This window comes from Magallana gigas, chromosome 7 (assembly GCF_963853765.1).
Source record: "Magallana gigas chromosome 7, xbMagGiga1.1, whole genome shotgun sequence".
In the NCBI taxonomy this organism is placed as follows: domain Eukaryota; kingdom Metazoa; phylum Mollusca; class Bivalvia; order Ostreida; family Ostreidae; genus Magallana; species Magallana gigas.
Window position 1 is genome coordinate 6,818,764 of NC_088859.1, and position 22,502 is coordinate 6,841,265.

The following is a 22,502-nucleotide window of genomic DNA, read 5'->3' on the forward strand; positions in this document are numbered from 1 at the left end:
AACATGCCGTCGCGCTAACGCAACTTTGCAAGTTTCACAGTCTAGTAGGAAGTCGTGTCCGGAAATATCAAATTGCGCATGCTGAAATATGTAGGCCTGCACGCAAGCATGGATTAAAAATAAATAAAATGTACTTTGAAATATATATATATATATTATTTTCATTTATAATTAATGCATATGAATAAAAATATAGTTACTGGTATGTCACTGTATAAAGATATGCTAGCATGCATGTAAATTATTATAAAATCTACCAATTGATAAATTTACCTTAAATATTTAGTATAATTCATTAAATCAACAATAATATAATCAGGACATGTTATATACCTGTAATTTTACATTTTAAAATTTCTTTGCTTTGGTAATATACAGAGCACCTAATATGAATTTGTGACATGTACATGGTATAAATATATATATTATTGCTGAATTAATTAATAATACTAATATTTAAGGTTAATTTATCAATTGGTAGATTTATTAATAATTTATATGCAAATGTGCGTTAGCGCTACGGCGTGTTGTGCAAAGTTGTGTTAGCGCGACGGCGTGTTGTGTGTTAGCGCGACGGCGTGTTGTGCAAATTTGTGTTAGCGCGACGGCGTGTTTTGTGTTAGCGCGATAGTGTGTTGTGTGTTAGCGCGATGGCATGTTGTGCAAAGTTGTGTTAGCGCGACGGCGTGTTGTGTGTTAGCGCGACGGCGTGTTGTGTGTTAGCGTGACGGCGTGTTGTGCAAAGTTGCGTTAGCGCGACGGCGTGTTGTGTGTTAGCGCGATGTCTCGTTTATCTGAACGCGATGTCGCGCTAACGCAAATGGCCCTATCCGGACACCATAATATACCGATAAAACAATGCAAGAAAACGAACAGTTTTCATACGATATTCCAGTTTCTCATACAGTCGCGTTGACCCCGTGACGTCACAGTTCATCTCGCACCAAAACGGATTGATTCAAAACTCGTTCAGGTGTGAAATCGGGTTTTCCCCAAATATCTCGAAAACTACTTATGCGATCGCTGTATATTTTCAGGATGATGTTTTTACTCATAGACCTTCATTATATCAAAAATTGACCGGCACTGCAGGTACCCTTTAACTATGCGCATAAGCGTCGGAACCGGGGGGGGGGGGGGGGCTTTTTGCAAACTTATACCTAACCATTAGAAACATAGCATGATAGAGGGTTCAGCCCCCACTTTTTCGCAGGAAAGATTATTGTTCCTAAATTTACCTTGAAAAATTGAGAAGTTGGATTCAGAAGCATACTAGCCCCCCCCCCCCTCCCCCCCCCCGCCCCCCCCCCCCCCCCAACGGATTAGGAATATCATGATTTTGGAAGAAAAAAATATGTGGGTTAGTAAGGTTTTTTTCTTTTGGAAGTATAGGTATAACCCCCCCCCCACCACCCACTGATTCGGATTTCCATGATTTTGGGAATTACTTTTTTCTCAATATATTTCTGAGGATTAGTCTAGCCCCCCCCCCCCCACACTTTCAATTTGCTTCCGACGCCAGTGATGTGTGTGTCATTTTGACGTTGATGTTAACGTTTTCAACGTTACCGTGCGCCGTGGTGACAAAACATGTTAATTTAAAAACCGTACGCGTGTAACAAAAATTTATACATATTCATCAAATGGAATGAAACTTCTTATATGAATAAATTATGTGTTGTAACGTAACGTTAGTTATGACTTTTCTGAAAAACATATGATAAACAGCATAATTGTTTTCATTTTTTTTGATTGACCCTCGTATTTTGTGAAAGTGACCGGCAAATTAATTTCAGTTGTATATATACATTTCATATTTGGTTGCATCAACTGTTTTTGTTTTTTTCTTAATTGAGGTCCATTCAATGATAAATTTAGAATTAATTGCAGCCAGACAAACCATATTTTTTCAATAAATTTAGATTTCAGAGACGCGAAACAAATGAGAACAATCATTAACATACATGTAATTCAAACTGTTGTAAACACTATACTGTTTTATCTTAACAAATAAAACGGATTAGTTTCATATATTGTAATCAATAAAAATAAAAATCATCATGCAATCATTTGCAATCTGCGGAAGATAATCGGACTTTATATACGAACTTTATCCTACTCAAATGTGCGTTGTCTATTTTTTGTATGGGACATTGGTAATTTCCAATGTACAGAAGATAATCGGTTTTCAAATTTTTTCTACAACTCATTTCAATGGATTATATAACAGTTGCAAAATATCTACATAGTATATTTTTGTAAGCCAGAATATGGCATGTTAGCTAATGTTAATGTTACTGTTAATGTCATTGTCAATAAATTAATATGTATGAGATAAAATTGTAACACTATATCCTAACATAATAAGATACATGTATTTAAACCTGAATGTGTTTTGGAAAAAATGGCCAGATGAAAACAACAATTTAACATTTGATTGATATGATATACGAGATAATCACGAGAGTAAATCGCTTAATTAAAAACGGAGAAAACTGTCCCTAAGTAATGTGTGACAATCTATTATAGTAAGCAAGTTTTTATAATTTCTACAGAAGATCGTGGTGTTGACAGGTTGGTCTCAAACAACTGGAAGATCGGAACAGCCTAAGCGAATGAAAAGTAATACAAAATAGATTTTTTCATGATTTGTTTGTCTTATTTCTTTACGATGGGCATGTATGATAAACTGCTGGGAAACTTTTTTCCGTGTTTCTAATTTTCAACTTTAGGCCTACGCAGATGACAAAATGTATTAATTTACACACTGAAAAAGCAGTTTTTACGCTGGTGGTAAAGTACGCATTTTTATGATCAAACAATACGCGTGGGTATTATCTACGCAAATGCATGGTATAACAATCTAAAATGTTGAGTTTTTTACCATACGGGCATGGGTATCTTACGCGGTTCTAGATATAACCGCTTAATCGGTGTAAATTCCCCCCACGCGTAAATAACCACTTTTACAGTATATAAAAGAGACATTATGATTTACCTCGTGATGAATATACCATTTCGTTCAATTTTTGGTATGCATATGTTGATTCAAAAGTTATAAAAATATTTACACCGTATGTTATATTTTTAAAAGGAACTGTGTGTCCTGACGATTATCTCAATAAACATGTATATACTTATATTTTTTTTCTATCTCAACGACCATATGTGTCAGCATTCCGTTTGTAACCGAAAGCAAGTTTTAGAATGCCTTGATAATGAAATTATTACCGGGCTGGTGTATATCAAGAGTTCAATCCAAGCCAAAGTAGAGTAGATAAGAGATAATATATATAAGAAATCGAAGATATATTTAGTTAGAAGAGTTTCTTGTGATATTTTATGCCTGTAGTTTTTATAATTAAACCCAGAGATAAAGTTAAAATCGACAAGTTTCTGAGTGAAATATGACATCATGCTGCTTATTGTGACGTCATATTAATCAGAGGAATCTGATCGCTGAGAGTTGCCTTATCATACCCGCGTTTTCGATATGGAATACCGAACCCGAAGTTACAAACTGATTGACCTCGAATATCTCTTTATTTTTATTTTCGTTAACTACTCAAATTTGAAACAGAATTCGCCAATAATTTTTGCAATTTATTTTTTCCTTTCCATAAGAATTATTTATGCAAAATAACGTTGCATTTGACTCAATAGTTCTTGAGAAGAAGATTTTTTACAATGCACCCCCTTTTTCTACAGTTTCGAGGTTTTCTCTGTTTTAAATAAAGATCGATCTTTCATTTCGGCAATTTATAATCACCTTTCTATAGGGATGCTTTGTGCCAAATTTGGTTGAAATTGGCCGAGTGGTTTTAGAGAAGAAGTTTAAAATGTGAAAAGTTTACAGACGGACGACGGACAAAAGGTGATCAGAAAAGCTCACTTGAGCTTTCAGCTCAGGTGAGCTTAAAAGATAATTTTTAAATTTTTCAGTTATATTTGTGTCGTTTTTAATTTAAAGACGTCAAAATCAATAACCTATTTAATACCTTTTTTTAAAAAAAATAATCGTACTACAAGTACTAACATAAAAAGATGTAATTTTCAATGTATAAATTTGATGAATCTTTTATCACTATAAACAAAATAAACTGGACTGTAAATTTTAAAATTTATTTTTATCAAGTTAATACAATTTGAGTTTTCACAAAACGGTTCAACAATTAACCTACTGCTAAAATTCTTCAGAACTTTAAGAGGCTGGGTGTTCTCCAAAATCGACAATCAGATATACCTTTAATGTTTGGATATGATTTGTTAAGCTATAAACTATTTTTAGTCAATGAAAATTCATAAATTTTAGCTTTTAATTCTAATGGTTCTTTTGGCTATATCTTCAGATAGAGTTCTTCTAAAGAAGGTGAAGACAATATTCAAATATCCATGACCATCCAACCTTCTTAATACGTCTTTAAATAAGTATAAATCTTTGCAAACATTTTCTAAAAACTCTTTTCTCACAAATCGTAATTTAACTTCAGTTTTAAGTTAATCCGATCCTGATCGACAAAATTCCAGATTCTATTTTGTAAAGACTAAGCAATCGTACAATTTTGTCCGTCTCCTCTCTCCCGAGATGTATCATCTGTGATGTCAGTTGTTGAACGTGGCGTGGATTGAATTCTTGTTTTTTCTGATGACCCTTTTCTATCCTTTATGAATGGTTCTCCATTTTTCATTTGGCAAATAAACTGATGCTTTTTTGTTCCACTTGCGATTTTGTACATTTTATCTTCATCATCATAGATCGTTATTGAGGCATTCTTCCAAACATTTCCAGTTTCGGTTTGAAGAAAATCAATACAAGCCTGAAGAAGACGACGGAGAACTGGTTTATCCTCAACACCTTCATGACCGACGTGCTGTATAATCATCTTTCCAAGATGCCTTTTGTTGATTTCTTCCACCTCTAAGACACCGCTTTGATACTAAACAATAACATATTCATTGTTATATATCAAGTGACATCACGAATATATTGACAAGTCTGATTAAGAAGACATTTTTTAAAACGATCTTAATTTTTTCTAGGTCTGCAAGCAAGCAATAAAGATACGAAATTAAAACCTTAATATCTGAAGGTGCAATATCATTCCGGATAAAAAGTAAATCATAAATAATGGCTTAAAACTTAATTTATGACAGTCATGATATTTCAATTACCATGTAAGTTCTTAAGCATATCCTAAAATTAGAAACAATACATTTAAGCAAATCTTTATATTGCGTTTAAAGATGTTGCAACTTTAATAAAGGAAGAATGTTATTGATGTCGATTGCCTTAGTTATCACGTTTACCGCTTGCTAAAACCCCAACAGTTTTTTCACATAAAAGATACTTTATGATATTTGGTTTAACTTCAACTTATTTCTTTAGCCAATACGCAGACTACCACTTTTTATCATGCTATAAATCCAAAATATAGCATGATATTGAAAGCGCATTTTTTCTTCAATGTTTTGTTTTAAACATTTGCCTAAACTGATCCTATAATTGGTTAATTTTCCTTTTTTAGATCCCCTTTAATCAAATATATTACTTAATCTTATCAAATATCTTTAGATCAATGTCTGGGGAAAAAATAATGTTAATGATTTTGAATTATACAAACTCTCAGAATGACCTAAAACAGGAAGAAACCTCTATAAATAATGACCATGTACACATATATATATATGCAATAATATATTTTAATTGTCGTTCAAAAATTATTGTGAAGAAAACACTTACACCGAACGTTTCTCTGTGTCTTATCGCTTTTTCCAGAAGGTTTTTGAAGAAGGATTCCTTTGGATTACACTAAAAAAAAATGATTCAATAAGAACAGGTATTGATGTAGAAAAGGACCATTAATTACATTGATGATGCTTCATGATTTTTATGAAGAAGGTGAATAGAATTTTATTTCAACGTACCAATGATATGCCTTGAATTAAACTGGCAGTAATAGAAAGGAAATCTACCAGGTCTTTCATTTCCTGCTCCTGAAGAAAATCAAAAGATACATTGCACAGAAAAACACTTGTAACATAAGATTATATTGAGTTAAAAGGAAGCATATCACACATCTAGATCTTTAACAAACCTTCATTTTCCAGCCTAAAACTTGTTCCTTGGTAACCTGAAATACATGTTCATATACATGTACTTATATTGCTGTCTTATCATTTAGTTTTAGTTTAGTTTTTAGTTAAGATTTATCACAAACACACACGTGCGTGTTTGCACGTATATTAAAGTTTTACCTTAGAGTTTGGTCGTAGCATGGAAATTCTTCTGCGAAGCCGATATAATCGATCCTCTTTTGTTTCCTTGAATAAAATTTAAAACAATGAAGAAAAAAAGATTGATTAATCATATATCAAAAACAATGTCACAAATAATAAGATATCCTTACCTGAATCCTTTTCAGATACGACTTTACACGTTCGTTCATTTCAGGCTATCTCAAAAAATTAAATTTAAATGAAGTAAAAATATTCTAGTTTGATTTTTGGGCTGTAACCCCCTCCCTCTAAAATGTATTTTGAATGAATGAACAACTCTCTTTTACAAGATAGCTGCATGCCAATAAATTTCAATATATCAAGCAAAACTTTACCTTAATATGACGAACTAAGTCAAGCAGATCTTGAAATAATAAGTCTTGCATATTTGTTGTATCTGATGCTCCAACTTTAATGTGGAATGTCAAAAGTGTTTCCTGTTATACAAGTCAATATTACTGTTTTGCATTTGAATTTAAACCAAATATTTTATCTAATGATCTTTCATTTAACTTACTTCAATAAAAGCACTGAACGATTCCATCACTTCAGCAGCAATATGTCGCTGTTCTTTACCGCATGCCTTTAATTGACACAACATTGAATACAGTAGTTTTTGCACAGTGATTTATATTATATTCATATATCAAGAGTAACAAAACTCGAGAATTCGTTTTTACGGTTTAGCTTTCTGCATTCAATAGCTTTAGATAGATAGATAGATAGATAGATAGATAGATAGATAGATGGATAGATGGATGGATGGATAGATAGATAGATAGATAGATAGATAGATAGATAGATAGATAGATAGATAGATAGATAGATAGATAGATAGATAGATAGATAGATAGACATTTTAAGTAGTAATAAGGCATTTCAAATAAAAAAACAAATCTTGGGGCATAAAGACCTCTATTGCACTATAAAAGCTTTTCACATTTGTAATGAATTCTCCCATCTGAAAAAGAAAAATAAATTCAGAATATATACTTGCTATATATGCAAAGTATCATAATGGAGGATCATGGGTCACAAATCAATAGCAAATTACTTATTTGTTTTAAGTTCACGTGCAAAATATAATTTTATTGCTGATAAAGATAAACAAAGGGCTAGCAATACATGAAACAAAATTAAAATAAGAATTGATTTAGATAGATACTTATTTTCTTATTTTTTTAAAACGCAATAACTTAAACCATGTAAATACCATTTGATTGTTTTTTGTTTTTGTTTTTTGTTGGGTTTTTTTTGGCAGAAATACACATCTATATAGTTGAAAAAAGGTACAGTTTATTTGACCTTAGAGAGGGAGAGAAAAACTGACATAACGCGTGTATTTGCATCATCGCTGAGACGGTTTTGCGCTTTACCTATTTGCAAGACATTTAGTGTCCGTAATAAAAAAAAGTATTTCAAATTGAAAGATGCGTTAAAGATACATGAACCGTAGTGATCGATGTATGATATTTTAATTTTCTTCAAAGCCCTATATGTTTGAAACTTAGGGGTATAGTTTTATTCCGAAATTTATCAAATGAATAAGTCATAGAATTGGGCATTGGATCTTTGTTCAACGTAAATTATTCAACAATTGAGTTTGAAATATTCAAATTAAACAGCAAAGCAGCACATAATTTCCTCATATATATTGTTAATTTGAATATTTATGCTATGTGCTTCTCCTTTTCTCTATATTTTTTCAGCATAAAAGTAAAAAAGTATCAATTACTCGATAGATATTTGCAACAATATTTTTATGAAATTTCCAGACTAGTTAACAGTATTCCATACTGATGCTTTTTTATGATAAGTTTTAATGTATTGATAATATTAAATTTGGCTTTACTGGCCAAATTTTGTTTACCATTGGTCCAATAATGTACAAAATTTTACTAAATGCTGACTAAAACAATATAAAGCATAACTGAATGTAACAAACACTAGAAAATCCACACCAGTGTAAACAAAAGCATGGGAAGAACCTTGTTTACAAAAGAAGAATTGTCTATAACCCAACATTTGACATTCAAACTTTGATTGAGCATTTAATATACCCTAGTGAAGCAATTCAATCAATAACAATGCAAAAATAACAAGTAAAGGTTTTTAAAGCTTAAATGATGACCATGTGTCCATTAAAATTACAGTAAATATATTTGAGACTTGAATATTATTTATTTAGGCAAATGCAGAAAATTAAATGAGGTATAAACAGATATTTAATATCAGTCAACTACGTCACACTTTATATTATTAATGTACATTAATATAATTTAAAAATAAAAAAAAATGCCTACCTTTCCTTGGCGAAACTAACAAAAATATAACCGTGTAGGTATACGAAACAACCTAATATAGCATTTATTTTAAATTCCTCGCCTTCCTAGTAAGAATGTTGTTGCGTGATTATAAGTTTGACTGTGCTTGGTTCCATGCGATATGACAAGATTTAATCAAGTTCGTGGTCTTTTTAGCTAAGAATGTGTACGCCCCTTTCGTATCTTAAAATTGTTATGACCAATAGATCGATAAGTGGCTTTGATGTCACAATCCTATGCTGTATATAAATATTCATTTTAATCCATACAGTCAGTTTGAGAATACAGGTTTAACGTGACATGGTAAGTGAAAAGATTTACAACAGAATTAAAATTGAAAGCTAGAGACAATTTATACTCTTGTTACATTGTTGCATTTTTTTTAATAATTTGACTTCCATAATATAATACATTATTCTGAAATAAAAATATGTTTACCATTTATATGATATTTGAATAAAGTAGTTATTTAATTTTAAATGATTTATATATCTTTTAAAGTGCAAACTGGAATTTTAACGTCATTTTTCAATCTTTTTAAAATACATACGTATCTTATGATATTTTCTTTGTAAATAGGTAATGATAAACTACAAACTATTTTACGGATTCACCTGCTGTTTAATATATTCATTTTTTTGTAACTAAAACTTTGGTATTTGCACATCGTTAGTTTACCAACACCTTGAATAAGATTTGCAGCATCTAATTGTTTCCTTTACAAGTGTTTTAAAGGAAGCTTAACGTCTAAGAATAGTTGTTTCTTTTTATCTAACTATCTTTCTTATATTTTTATGGGTTTTTATTTGTTTTTAGGACGTTAACGAGCTTAATGACGAGGCTCTACACCAAGCATTTTATCAAGTAAGGGAGAAGTTTACACAACACCCAGAACTGAAACAACGGTTTTATGATGTTCGAGGAGATATAAATAGAATTGTTGAAAGCTGCACAACAAATGTCAGAGTGGTTGTCTATATTGATGGGGTACTTGATAGTCCAATAGTTGTCAAGTTCGGAAGGGAACAAAACAGGCTTGTGATCACCATTAGAAGTAATGGAAATGTGAGATACGAATGGACAAAAGAAACATGGAAAAAAGCTTTTCGTGATGGATGGGGGAAGGTGGTATCTATCACAAAACGAATAGTTGCTGCCATTGCATCAAAAGCAAAATCACTTTGCCTGACCGGAGCCAAACTACTTGCAGTGGCATTCTAAAAAGATATTTCTTTTCTTGCATAAAATTCTTTTATAAAAAATGTATCTAACTTTTCAATATATTAAAAATCAATCCTTTCTATGTCAATTAATGTAAAAGAAATGATTTGTTAGACAGTGGATTTGAGTATTCAATGTTCTTTGTATCTTTAATGATTTACTTCAAATAAATAAAAGATTCTTGATCTTGAAATTGTTGTTTCTCTGCTGGTTTTCTATTGTTTTCTCAAGATTTTGCATTGCAAAATGTCTTTAAAAACACCAACAACGAGTTTCTAGTAATTCATTTTCTGAATTGTTGATCAAAATTCATAGAACAAGGACACTTTCTCTCAAATATTGGTTAGAATGTAAAACTAAGCCGTTGAAAAATTTCATACAAACTATAATCTAGTAATCAAATGGGCGTTGTCAACTGTTTGGTATGGAATAGAGGAATGTACATATAAGGAAAGTGCACAATACACAACTAAAGTAGTTTTGACTGCTTTAATAAAAAAAAGCTTTCGAGAGAATAAGTTTTAAAGTGCATTTAAAAACTGACAAATAACAAAAATGATAATAGATATATTTTAAATATTTCATTTTCATTGTTGAAATACCCTTCTTGTTCATTTTTCCATTGATTAAAACTCAAGATACACTTTACCCCTGAGTGACTTGATCATAATTGATGTGCATTTGCAAAGAAAACTTTCTTAGAACTAATCATTACAATTTAAGATGAAAAAATGTAAAGAGCATTTTAATTACAGCACATTGTAATAACACAATAGCTATGAGTAATGAGTGCATGTTTAGACTGTTTCTGATTTTATCAGATGATTAGAATTTTTCAGTAGCCATACATATAAATACAGATTATATTTCACATTCAGAAAAAAAACAAAGTTCCAAATATATACAATAATAATTATTTACTACAAATGGTAGCTACATTTTACATTTGGTTTCATCAACTATTGGGTTTTTTCCTTTCCTAATCGATATCCAATTTATGTTAACTTGAAAACTAATCACATTCAAACAAACGTGAATTTATATAAAGTCAGATGTAAGACACGCGAAACAAGCTGGGTGAAATCGTTTACATAACCTAAACTATTATCTACACTAAACTGTTTATCTACAGGAATAAAACTTTTTTCTTCATAAATTGTAATCAATAACAAAACAAACTAGACCTGTTTTTGTCTTCAACAAAAAGGAATGCCTTCCCGACATCCCTTTAGGCCGCTTATTTTAAATTCTTATTTTTTTCTTCAAAATTTTGTATTTTATAAAATGAGAACATATATTTTTACCGGATACCCGTATATGAGCTTGTAAGAATTTTAAAGACCAAAGAAAGATTACTCCAGAATTTAATATTTAAATATTTCCTTTATTTCTTGAAAAAATCTTTTAAAATTCAAACGTAAGAAAGTACTTATTTATCATTCAAGAAACTTCGTACGCCTATAGCTCTAATGCTTATCATTCATTGTGCAAAACAAGATAACTCTCGTTTAATTTTTTGAACTGCGATAATGTTATTATTTTCAAGCCCTTAAAACCCCTATAAGAAAAAAACCGGCCCTCATGCCATAATTTTTAAATTGTGCTTTTTATTTTGAACTATCAGCTGAAGAGATTTTGGAAATCAAAACGTTAGAACCTAAGAGCTTTTTTTAAAGTTGACCCTTGTATATAAATATTTGCTTGAAAACTGTTTGAGAAAACGTTTCATATGTAAATAAAATTTAACATTGAAACTCCCATAGACGATTTTCATCGGCTCATGAAACCGGAAATACTCAATACTTTTCAATGAAACTTGAAATATATGTTAATTACTTCTATTTAAACAATGTTTGTTAGTCTTAAAAAATTCCGAAGTTTTTTAATTTTTTGTTTTTTATTCCCCTTTTTCTCATGTTTGGTGCTTTTTCTCATGTTTGGGGCTATATATCTCAAACCGGTAAGAGACAAAGAAGTGCCTACGCTTACAATTGTGTACAGCTAGACAGGATACATGTAAGTCTAAAATTTGAATGCTAGCGCTCTAACTAAAAAACTGAGCAAGATATTGCGTTTTATTCAATATTTTTAGTTTTTTCTGTTAAAACCAAAATTACCAAAACCAGAGGTCCAAAATCTTACATACACGTGTCATATAGAAATGCTATAAGACAATTGTAAAATAGTTTAAAAATAAGATTTTTGTAGTCAAAAATCACTGACGATAATTTGTTGAGAAATAATAATAATTAGAACTATTTTTGTCTTCAACAAAAAGTCAGGGCTTTTCGACAGCCCCACTTTCCCTTTTTTATTCAAAATGTCAAAAAACTAATCTTTAATTTATTCCAAAAATTGTGAACGCCTTGTAATAACCATTTGCTTAAATAGGAACTTATGAGTATTGCAATGTCGAAAGCAAGATAACTCTAGAACTTTGCAAGTAGCTATACTTCTAATTTCCAGAAGAATACTTTAAAAAAATTATTTTAAAGTAAGTTTTCATTCCTCAGACACAAAATTTAGTATGCCTACAGTATTCATGCCCTACATTCTTAGAGCAAAGCGAGATAACTCTTTCTAAATAAAACTTTGAAATTTAGACAAGTTGTGATATTACTGTCTAAGCGACTTAAAAAATTCTTAATGTTCTTTTTTATTTTTATTTTTTTTTGTTTTTTATTATTATTTTTTTTTTTTTTTTTTGCTTTTTCATCCCCCTTTTTTTAAGTTTGGGACCTTATCTCTCAAAAACTGTAATATAAAAAAAAGAGCCAACGCTTTCAGTTTTGTACAGCTAGACAAGATACATCTTATTCTAAAATTTGAATGTTCCTACCCCAAAATTACGCAAGATATCGTGTTTAATCCAGTTTTTAGTATTTTCTGGTCAAAACCGGAAGTATCGGAAACGGAAGTCTAAAACCTTAAATACGCGTGTCATTGGGATTTGCGTTAAGACTGTTGCATAATTATTTGAACATGTCTTTCCGTTATTAAAAAAAACGCTGACGAAAGTTTTTCGAGAATAAGAAGAATATCTAGAGACGGTCTAGTTGCGAACAACGAGGAGGTCTTCCGACTGATCTTTAGAAGTTGAATGACGTCGTCGACTTTAATTTTCGACAACAAAACATTATCTGGAAATAGAAATAGAATTAGGCTTCGGCCGATCACTGTTGTGTCCATATGAGGCATCCGGTGTAATGAAGTATAATGACCCCTGTAGAATAATGACCGGGGGTCATTTTTCTACGTAGAATAATGACCCCCCTAGCTGAAGAATAATTGGATTTTGCTGAAGAAAAAAGACCCAGGGGCTATTTTTCTTCATGTTAAACATGAAGAAAAATGACCCCCATAAAAAAATGCCCCCCCCCCCGGTACACATGTATAGAAATTGGTTACCCCGTATCCAAGATATGACTTTAAAGTTACTTTATTTTCCCTCTGTTCATCTGATTTTGAAGTTATAAACACCGATCTTGTAAATAAATCGCCGTTTATAGTTTTTCCTATCCGTAGCAAGCACACGCAAAACACTCTTACGTTGCCACAAATTGATTGTTAACAGTTACGTTACTTCTCACGTCGACAAACGGCGGGAAATGACGCATATAAAGAAAAAATCATACACAATGAGGATAATGTGTGATAATTATGAAAGAATAATTGTTGTAATAATATAAGCAATATTCATTGGTGAATGAATTGTCAATCGAAGAATGATATATGTATATATCTTTATGGAAAAAGACTAAGGGGACAGGTAACGTAGGAATATGAATACTTCTTATTTACATTTCTTGGGGAAAGGGATTTTTAAAGAAAGCATTCTGCGTTAGTTTTGTTTTCTTCTACGTAATACATGAACATCAATATTCTAAACATTTTTTGTAATGGTGTATTTGTGATCATGGATAGACTTTATTCTTTGAGAGAAAATTTGTAGAGTACCTGACTATAGTAAATCTTAATAGATAATAAACACTGATCGATTATAATAAGAAAAGATTGTTTCTAAAAGCGTTGATAAGAGGTTAGGACCAATGTTAGGGGTTTATATCCCGCTTGATTTTGATCACACGATCTTTATTGTATCCAACGTTACCAATGCTCATACAAATATGTTTTCTGTACGAGTACGCTCAATACTTTGACGATTTTCCTTATTGGCTGTTAACCTCTACTTGCGTAATGGCTCTAACTTCAGCTTGGTTATAATGTCTAACAGTGGAGTAAACTTTTCATAATTTTGGTTTCATCATTAATTCTGGGTGATGCACTTGTATACCCAGCAGTTTGTATTGCGGAAATCCTCAATGCAAGTATAATTCATGAACAATATGAAGAATATAGAAGATGCGACGGCGAAGCGCGAAGATGCGAAGACGAAAGTGCTAAGTTGCGAAGGCGAAGAAGTGATACTACTACCACTTCTTCGCCTTTGCAACTTCGCACACTTGCCTTCGAATCTTCGCGCTTTCGCCTTTTTAGCTCACCGAGACGAAGTCAATGGGAGCATATGCTTTACCCCCGGCGTCGGCGTCCGGACCTGGTTAAAGTTTTAGTTGCAGCTCCTGTATCTAAGCTATTACTTGTCCTCTCTTCATCAAAGTTACATGGAGGATGCATCTGGACCTACTGAATCTGGCTCCTAACTTTCAGATGCTGGAGGAGGTTAAGGTTTTAGGAGCAGGTTAAAGTTTTGGTTGCAGGTGCCTTAAATAGCAATATCTAAGTTACTGCTGGTCCATACTTCACAAAACTTGCATGGATGGTGTGTCCTATGATACTGATACACCAGACATACTTGAGTGCTGAATCTGAGCTATAGGTTTCGGATGCAGGAGGAGGTTAAGGTTTTTGGAGCTGGTTAAAGTTTTTGTTGCAGGTGCCCTCTAATGATAATATCTAAGTTACTACTGGTTATAACTTTATTAACTTGTATGGATGGTGCGTCTTATTATAGTGATGCACCTGACAGGCTTAAATGCTGAATCTGAGCCACAGGTTTCGGATGTTGGAGGAGGTTAAGATTTTAAGAGCTGGTTAAAGTTTTTGAAACATGCGCCCTCTGATGACGATATCTTAGTTAGTACTGGTCCTAACTTCACCAATCTTGCATTGATAGAGTCTTATGATACTGATGCACCTGACAGGCTTGAATGCTGAATCAGAGCCATAGGTTTATGATTCTTGATGAGGTTTAGTTTTTTGGAACAGGTCACATGTTTTATAGCTAGATACACTACAGCCAACGCGGATCCCGTATTTTCCCGCGACACCGTGATGGTGTTTTAATCCTTTCCGCGATACACAGTCGCGGTATTGTCATCGCGGTGATTGCGGGGCCACGATGGTGTAAAACACCGTAACAGGTGTGTTATCAAACCGAGAAGAAAAGGAAAGGCGCTGTTTTAATTATTGTTAGAATTTAGATATAGATATTATTAGAAAAATAATTCATTATTTTCTTTGAATTGTACTGTCAGAAAACTATTGCTGCAAGTATTTTGTTAATATTGTATAAGAGTCCCAAACATAGCAATGTATTACGTAAATCATGCATAAACGTGTACTTAAAATTAGTAATATTTTTAGATATTATTTTTTGCATATGATGAGTTGAAAATATGCAACCGATTTATAGAAGACAAATATTCTGCGATGTACTATTATAAGGTCGCTAACATAGGCATCAACTCAACTTGTATGTTTCCCCTCAATCTTACTCTTATTTAACCCATTAAATACTTCCCCTCTATCTCTCTCTCCTTCTCTCTCTCTCTCTCTCTTTCTCTCTCTCTAAACTCTAATTAGTATCCCCTTTCTCGAGGCCAAATAAGATATTTTGATGAAATTTTTATTATATAATCAATTGTATTAATTGATAACCAAGAATTGTCAGCGATGAATGTGCCAAAATTAATTTGTATGTGACGCTATCGTATACAAAATTCTGTATTAGCATATTTACACGTTCCTTTTATTTCTCCCACTTTTTAAAAATAATAATAATTAATTGTAACAATCAAATCCATTTATAAAATACAGGAATATGAATTTATATTCATTAACTCTCTCAATTATATTTCCCGTATGAGAAGAAATTGGGGGAGGTAACTCGCGTTAAAAACAAGAACAGTTTTCACCTGGGACTGGTTTCACAGTTTCGCGACGGTGTGGAAAAGGTGAGAAGCTGTACCGCGAGGATGCGCGGTTTTACCTGAGTTACCTGTGCTAAACCGCGATCAATTTCACACCACGAGGACTCGCGGTAAATACGCAAACCGCGTTGGCCGTAGTGTAGATAGCTTGCATAGTTGATTTAACTTTATTATAAATGAAACGCAGAGTTTGCTTCAGATGCAGAGCCTGATCTCCATTATCAAAGATGCTAAAGAAATCTCCTATCTCACTCAAACTTGCTTGATAGATAAATGTAATTGATGTTAAATAATGTAACATGATCCCTATGATATTGTAATATTATGATATATCGTATCATACGATATTGTATAATATGATATTGGTTTATATGATATATTATCATATCACATGAAATTGTATTTTATGAGATTTTAATATATATTATTGTATCATATGATACAATGTGTACAGTATGATTGTATTATGTAATATTTTACTTTATACCATGATATTGTTTCATTTGATATGATACAATGTTTATCAAATTATTGTATTGTATTATATAATACAATATCATATTATGTATCAAATATGATACAGTATCATACAATACAATATCATTCTATAATGTTTACATTCACTTTCTTTCCCTCTATTAAATTGCATTGGTTAATTTTAGTGATATTTACACACAACACAGAAGACTTAATCACCGAATCTGGTGCGTATGAATACATTCAGTATTTCTTCAGTATTACTCGAAGAACAAGAACTGACTCTTCTCGCGACTTCAAACCGGATAACGACCTGATATTATACTTACGCTGATAAATATTTCATTGATGTAAATCTGTTTTGACAGTTAAATGAATTCAATTGATTAATTTCTTAGTATACCAAGAGTAAATTCATTAAATTACAGAAAGAAAAATAAAATTGTGTTATTAGAATTTTAAACGCTGCGTACTATTTTTGTCAGCATATTGTGGCTGTTCCATGGCCAGTGGCCATTCTGTTAATTTCGCATTACATGTTGAATAAGACAGAACCTTTTAAAAAAATCATATTTGCGGGAACGAAATACATGTTTAAAAAATATAAGCATTGAATCGTTATTTTTTGAAAGATGTGGTCTCATAACTGCAACAATGAGTGCAAACAAATTTTCATAACGCGCTTGCGCGCGTTATACGATGTGTATGCAAACACCGTTGCAGTTATGAGACCACATCTTTCAAACAATAATGATTCATTGCTTAATTATACTATTACTTATTAGGTTAGTTACTGACTCCTTACGGAAAAATATTGGGTTGATCAATCTCATAGATGGCGAGGCGAAGCTATCTATGAGATTGATCAACCCAATATATATCCGTAAGGAGTCAGTAACTAACCTAATAAGTGTTTTGTTTTCCCGAGGACTATCAAGCGACATATTTATTCACAAATAGTGATGATCTAAGCAAAGCCATGTACAAGATCTCTAACATCTCGTCCAATTTATCTCATTTAAACTCTTCAAAATTTCCAAACTCACCGTTCAAATACTCTTTAAAAATCTTTGCTTCACCCATGTTTGCTTACGATGTTTTGTTGCTATTCAATTTTAAATGTTTTCTCCCTTTCCTCTGCAGAGATTTGAGCAAATTTCGACGCTTCCACTTTATTCTGCTCCAGACCAAAAAAATGTGACGTCAATATTCTAAGGACAACTACTGTACTCTAATTTTAAAAAAAAGTTTAAAGGGCAACTACTTCAAATACTTTAAGAACTTACGGCATGCGGTTTATGTATTAAATACTATGAAATGTTGAAATGAGTAAGCGAAGCGTCGGCCAATGATGTCCATATTATTACTTATTAGGTTAGTTACTGACTCACTACGGAAATATATTGGGTTGATCAATCGCATAGATGGCGAAGCGAAGCCGATATGTGTTTGGTCCATGGTAAAAAGACGGTGGGTAAGTGACAGGAGTCTGGAAGTGCATATGTACGCATTATGGTGGACATTAAATTTTGTGTGGAGTAGATAATGATTAGGCATAGCCAGCACTGCTTAACATATATGTTACATGTACACATTAAAATATTTATAAACATTCATAGTACGCGCGATGGCCTAGCGCATGCGTACCAATAATAGCATGGATTAATCGGAAAACCTTGGCGAGTCCGGTGCCTGTATTAAATTCTATGTAATCGACCGAGACTTGCTAAATGCTCATTCGCCTTCGCACCTTCGCACTTTAGGCATCACATCTTCGCGCTTTGTCGTCGCATCTTCGCACGTTTGCTCTTTTGCCTTCGCGCTATCGCCTTTGCAACTTCGCATCTTTGCCCTAAGGTCGAAGTGGCCCTATCGGAACACCATAGATATATGTAAATAATTTTTAAGATGACAACCATACCCCGATGCAATACGTCAATATCTTGTTATAACGGAAGGATTTTTATTTTTTAAGATATACCCCTTCTTTCACTTTAAGTTTATTCGAATATGAATTATAATTTTTGTTACTTTCTGTAAACTTCAGCAGTAAAAATTACAATAGTGTAAAGACTATTTCACAAATAATCAAAAAATATACTGAAAAACTTTAATCTACAAGGGGGTCATTATTCTACAGGAGTCACTTTTCTTCATGTAGAGTGTAATGAAGAATAATGACCCCCGTACAATAATGACCGGGGGTCATTTTTCTACGTAGAAGAATGACCCCCCCCCCCCCTAGCTGAAGAATAATTGGATTTTTCTGCTGAAAAAAGACCCAGGGGTTATTTTTCTTCATGTTAAACATGAAGAAAAATGACACCCCCCCCCCCAATTAACATGAATAGAAATCGGTTACCCCGTATCCAAGATATGACTTTGAAATTACTTAATTTTTCACTCTATTCAACTGATTTTGAAGTTATAAACACCGAATTTGTAAATAAATCGCTTTATATAGTTTTTGATATACGTAGCAAGCACACACAAAACACTCTTGCATTTCCACAAATTGATTGTTGACAGTTACATCACTTTTCTCGTCGACATACGGCGGGAAATGACGCAAATAAAGAAGGATTCATACACAATGAGGATATTGTGTGATAATTAATGAACAATACTCATGAAAGAATAATTGTTGTACATGTAATAATATAAGCAATATTCAATGGTGAATGAATTGTCAATCTTAGAATGATACATGTATATATCTTTAAGGAAAAAGATTAAGGGGGCAGGTAACGTAGGAATATGAATACTTCTTATTTACATTTCTTGAGGAAAGTGATTTTTAAAAAATCATTTTGCGTTAGTTTTTTTTTTCTTCTACGTAATACATGAACATTAATATTCTAAACATTTGTTGTAATGTTGTATTTGTGATCATGAATAGAATTTCTTTTAGAGCAAATGTGTGAAGAGTACCTGACTATAGTAAATCTTAATAGATTATAAACACTGATCGATTATAATAAGAAAAGATTGTTTCTAAAAGCGTTGATAAGATGTTAGGGCCCATGTTAGGGGTTTATATCTCCCTTGATTTTGATCACACGATTTTTATTTATTCCAAAGTTACCAATGCTCATAAAAACTATGAATGCATTAATCATCTTGATATTAACTAAACTTACTAAAGTATGCCGACGATAAAGTAAGATATATTTTCTGTACGAGTACTCTCAGTACTTTGATGATTTCCTTATTGGCCGTTAACCTCTACTGGCGTAATGGCTGCTGTCAGTGCCTACTAACTTCAGCTTGGATATAATGCCTAACAGTGGAGTTAACTTTTAATAATTTTGGTTTCATTATTAATTCAGGGTGATGCACTTGCATAACCAGCAGTTTGTAATGGCGGAAATCCTCAGTGCAAGTATAATTCATGAACAATATGAAGATTATAAAAGATGCCACGGCGAAGTACAAAGATGCGAGGACTAAAGTGCTAAGTTGTGAAGGCGAAGAAGTGATACTACTATCGCTTCTTCGTCTTTGCAACTTCGCACTCTTGCCCTCGAATCATCGCACTTTTGCCTTTTTAGCTCACCGAGACGAAGTCAAGGGGAGCTTATGCTATACCCCCGGCGTCGGCGTCCGGAGCTGGTTAAAGATTTTGTTGCAGGTCCTGTATCTAAGCTATTACTTGTCCTATCTTCACCAAACTTGCTAACTTCACCTAACCTGAATGGATGGTGTCTTATGATACAGATGCACCTGACAGGCATGGATGCTGAATCAGAGCCATAGGTTGGGAATGCTGGAGGAGGTAAAGGTTGTAATATCTGGTGCCTTCTGATGATGATATCATAGGTACTACTGGTCCTAACTTCACCAAACATGCATGGATGGTGCGTCTTATTATACTGATGCACCTGACAGGCTTGAATGCTGAATCTGAGCAATTGGTTTATGATGTTTGATGAGGTTGAGTTTTTTGAAACAGATCACATGTTTTATAGATGATAGCTTGCATAGTTGATTTAACTATATAATAAATGAAATGCAGAGGTTGCTTCAGATGCAAAGCCTGATCTCCATTATCAAGGATGATAAAGAAATCTCCTACCTGACTCCTACCTGCTTGATAGATAGATTTGGTTGTTGTTAAATGATATAACATGATTCCTATTATATAGCATTATATGATATGACAGACTGTTGTTTAATAGGAAACAATATAATAACATATGTTATATTGTAAAACTTTATTTGATACGATATAATATTGTAACATTTTTATTTACATTCTATGCTATACTATTGTATCATGATATTGTTATGTATAGGATTGTATATTATGACACAATATTGTATAATATTATATTGTTAATATTAATTAATTATTTAATCACATGAGACTATTTCATATGATATTGCAGTATAAAATATTGCTTTCTATAATATAATATTACATATTCTATGATATTGTATCATACAGTATTGTATAATATGATATTGGTTTCTGTAATATAGAAATATATCAAATGAAATTGTATATATGATATTGTAATATTATAAAATATCGTATCATACGATATTGTATAAAATGATATTGGTTTATATGATATATTAACATAGAAAATAAAATTGTATTTTATGATGTAGTTATATATATTATTGTATCATATGATACAATATGTATAATATAATTGTATTATATAATATTTTATTTTATCCCATGATAGTGTATCATTTGATATGATATAATGTTGTAGCAAATTATATTGTATCATATAATACAATATCATATTTTTTATCAAATATGAAACAGTATTATACAATACAATATCGTACTATATTATACAATATAATAACATATGTTTCAATGTTATGATGTATTATTGCAATATGATATTGGTTCATATAATACTATATTGTATTATGTTTTATGATATTGTATTATTTGATTAAATACAATAATGTATAACACAATACAATGTCATATCATACGTTACAATATCATATCTCAGAATTCTTTACGGTATTTTATGGTATTATATGATATATATTGTAAGTAAGATAGGATGCAATTTTTAATTTTATATTATTGTATTGAGTAACATATGATCATATGATTATCATACAATTTTTTAACAGATGATATACGATATTGTGTCAAAACAGAATCCATGAAAATCCAAGATCATAAAGGATGGTTTTCATATAATATGATAAAGGTGGTCTCATAAAGGTGATGCCTCATAGAGTTGATGCCTCGTCTCGGTGAGCTTTGTAATCTGTGAATACCTATGTTTTATACTTGCGGAGCTCTCTATCGTTTAAGGGTTCTGAGGCATATTTTGGAAATTTTATTTTTATAGAATTAATAAAATTCAATTATCCAGGGGGATAGGGTCCGGACCCCCTCTCCCCTTTAACTGCCTGAAATTATTAATATTAAATATCCCGGGGGACGGACTCCCTCTCCCCCTCGAGATCCATGCATGAGCAAGGAGTGTCGCATAATGAAATTAGAAAGTTACTGTGTTTTGTCCACGGTAAACAGACGGCTGCTAAGTGACAAGAGTCTGGGAGTGCATATGTACAAATTATGGTTGACATTAAATTTTGTGTGGAGTAGATATAATGATTAGGCATAGCTAGCACTGGTGAACATATATGTCAAATGTACACATTAATTCATAGTAAGCGCGATGGCCTAGCGCATGCGTACCAATAATAGCCCGGATTAATCGGAAAATCTTGGCAAGTACGGTGCCTACATTAAATTCGAAATAATCGACCGAGACTTGCTGAATGCAATCAAAAAAGGCAACGGCGAAAGTGCGAAGATGCGAAGCTGTAATTGTTAAAGGGGCATGGTCACGATTTTGGTCAAATTCTATTTTTCTGTTTTCATTATTTACAATGCTTAAGGAAAGCATTTCTACTGATCAAATGAAATTTTGAGGGTCAGTTGTAAAATTATAAGCAAGATACAGGGCTCACAATACTTTGTCATGTAAACAAGGCTCGTGCCCTGTTGTTATTTACATAGGTTCAATATACCAGTAAAAAATCTTTT

The 22,502-nt window shown here is 32.2% G+C and overlaps 1 protein-coding gene and 1 long non-coding RNA gene across 2 annotated transcripts; one reads left to right on the forward strand and one right to left on the reverse strand.

Annotated features, from left to right (window-relative positions):
* Window positions 1–4,106: 4,106 nt before the first annotated feature.
* On the reverse strand, window positions 4,107–8,738 carry LOC136270214 (uncharacterized). Its single transcript, XM_066067136.1, has 10 exons — window positions 8,580–8,738; window positions 7,190–7,237; window positions 6,794–6,859; window positions 6,612–6,713; window positions 6,408–6,452; window positions 6,256–6,321; window positions 6,096–6,131; window positions 5,926–5,994; window positions 5,741–5,809; window positions 4,107–4,937 (listed from the first exon to the last, which is right to left on the reverse strand). Exons 2-10 carry the CDS (start codon window positions 7,235–7,237, stop codon window positions 4,545–4,547), a joined length of 894 nt encoding a protein of 297 aa, XP_065923208.1. The 5' UTR covers window positions 8,580–8,738; the 3' UTR covers window positions 4,107–4,544.
* LOC136270215 (uncharacterized) lies at window positions 8,695–10,007 on the forward strand. Its single transcript, XR_010707958.1, has 2 exons — window positions 8,695–8,903; window positions 9,417–10,007. It is a non-coding gene; the product is annotated as an uncharacterized lncRNA (long non-coding RNA).
* The last annotated feature ends 12,495 nt before the right edge of the window (window positions 10,008–22,502 follow it).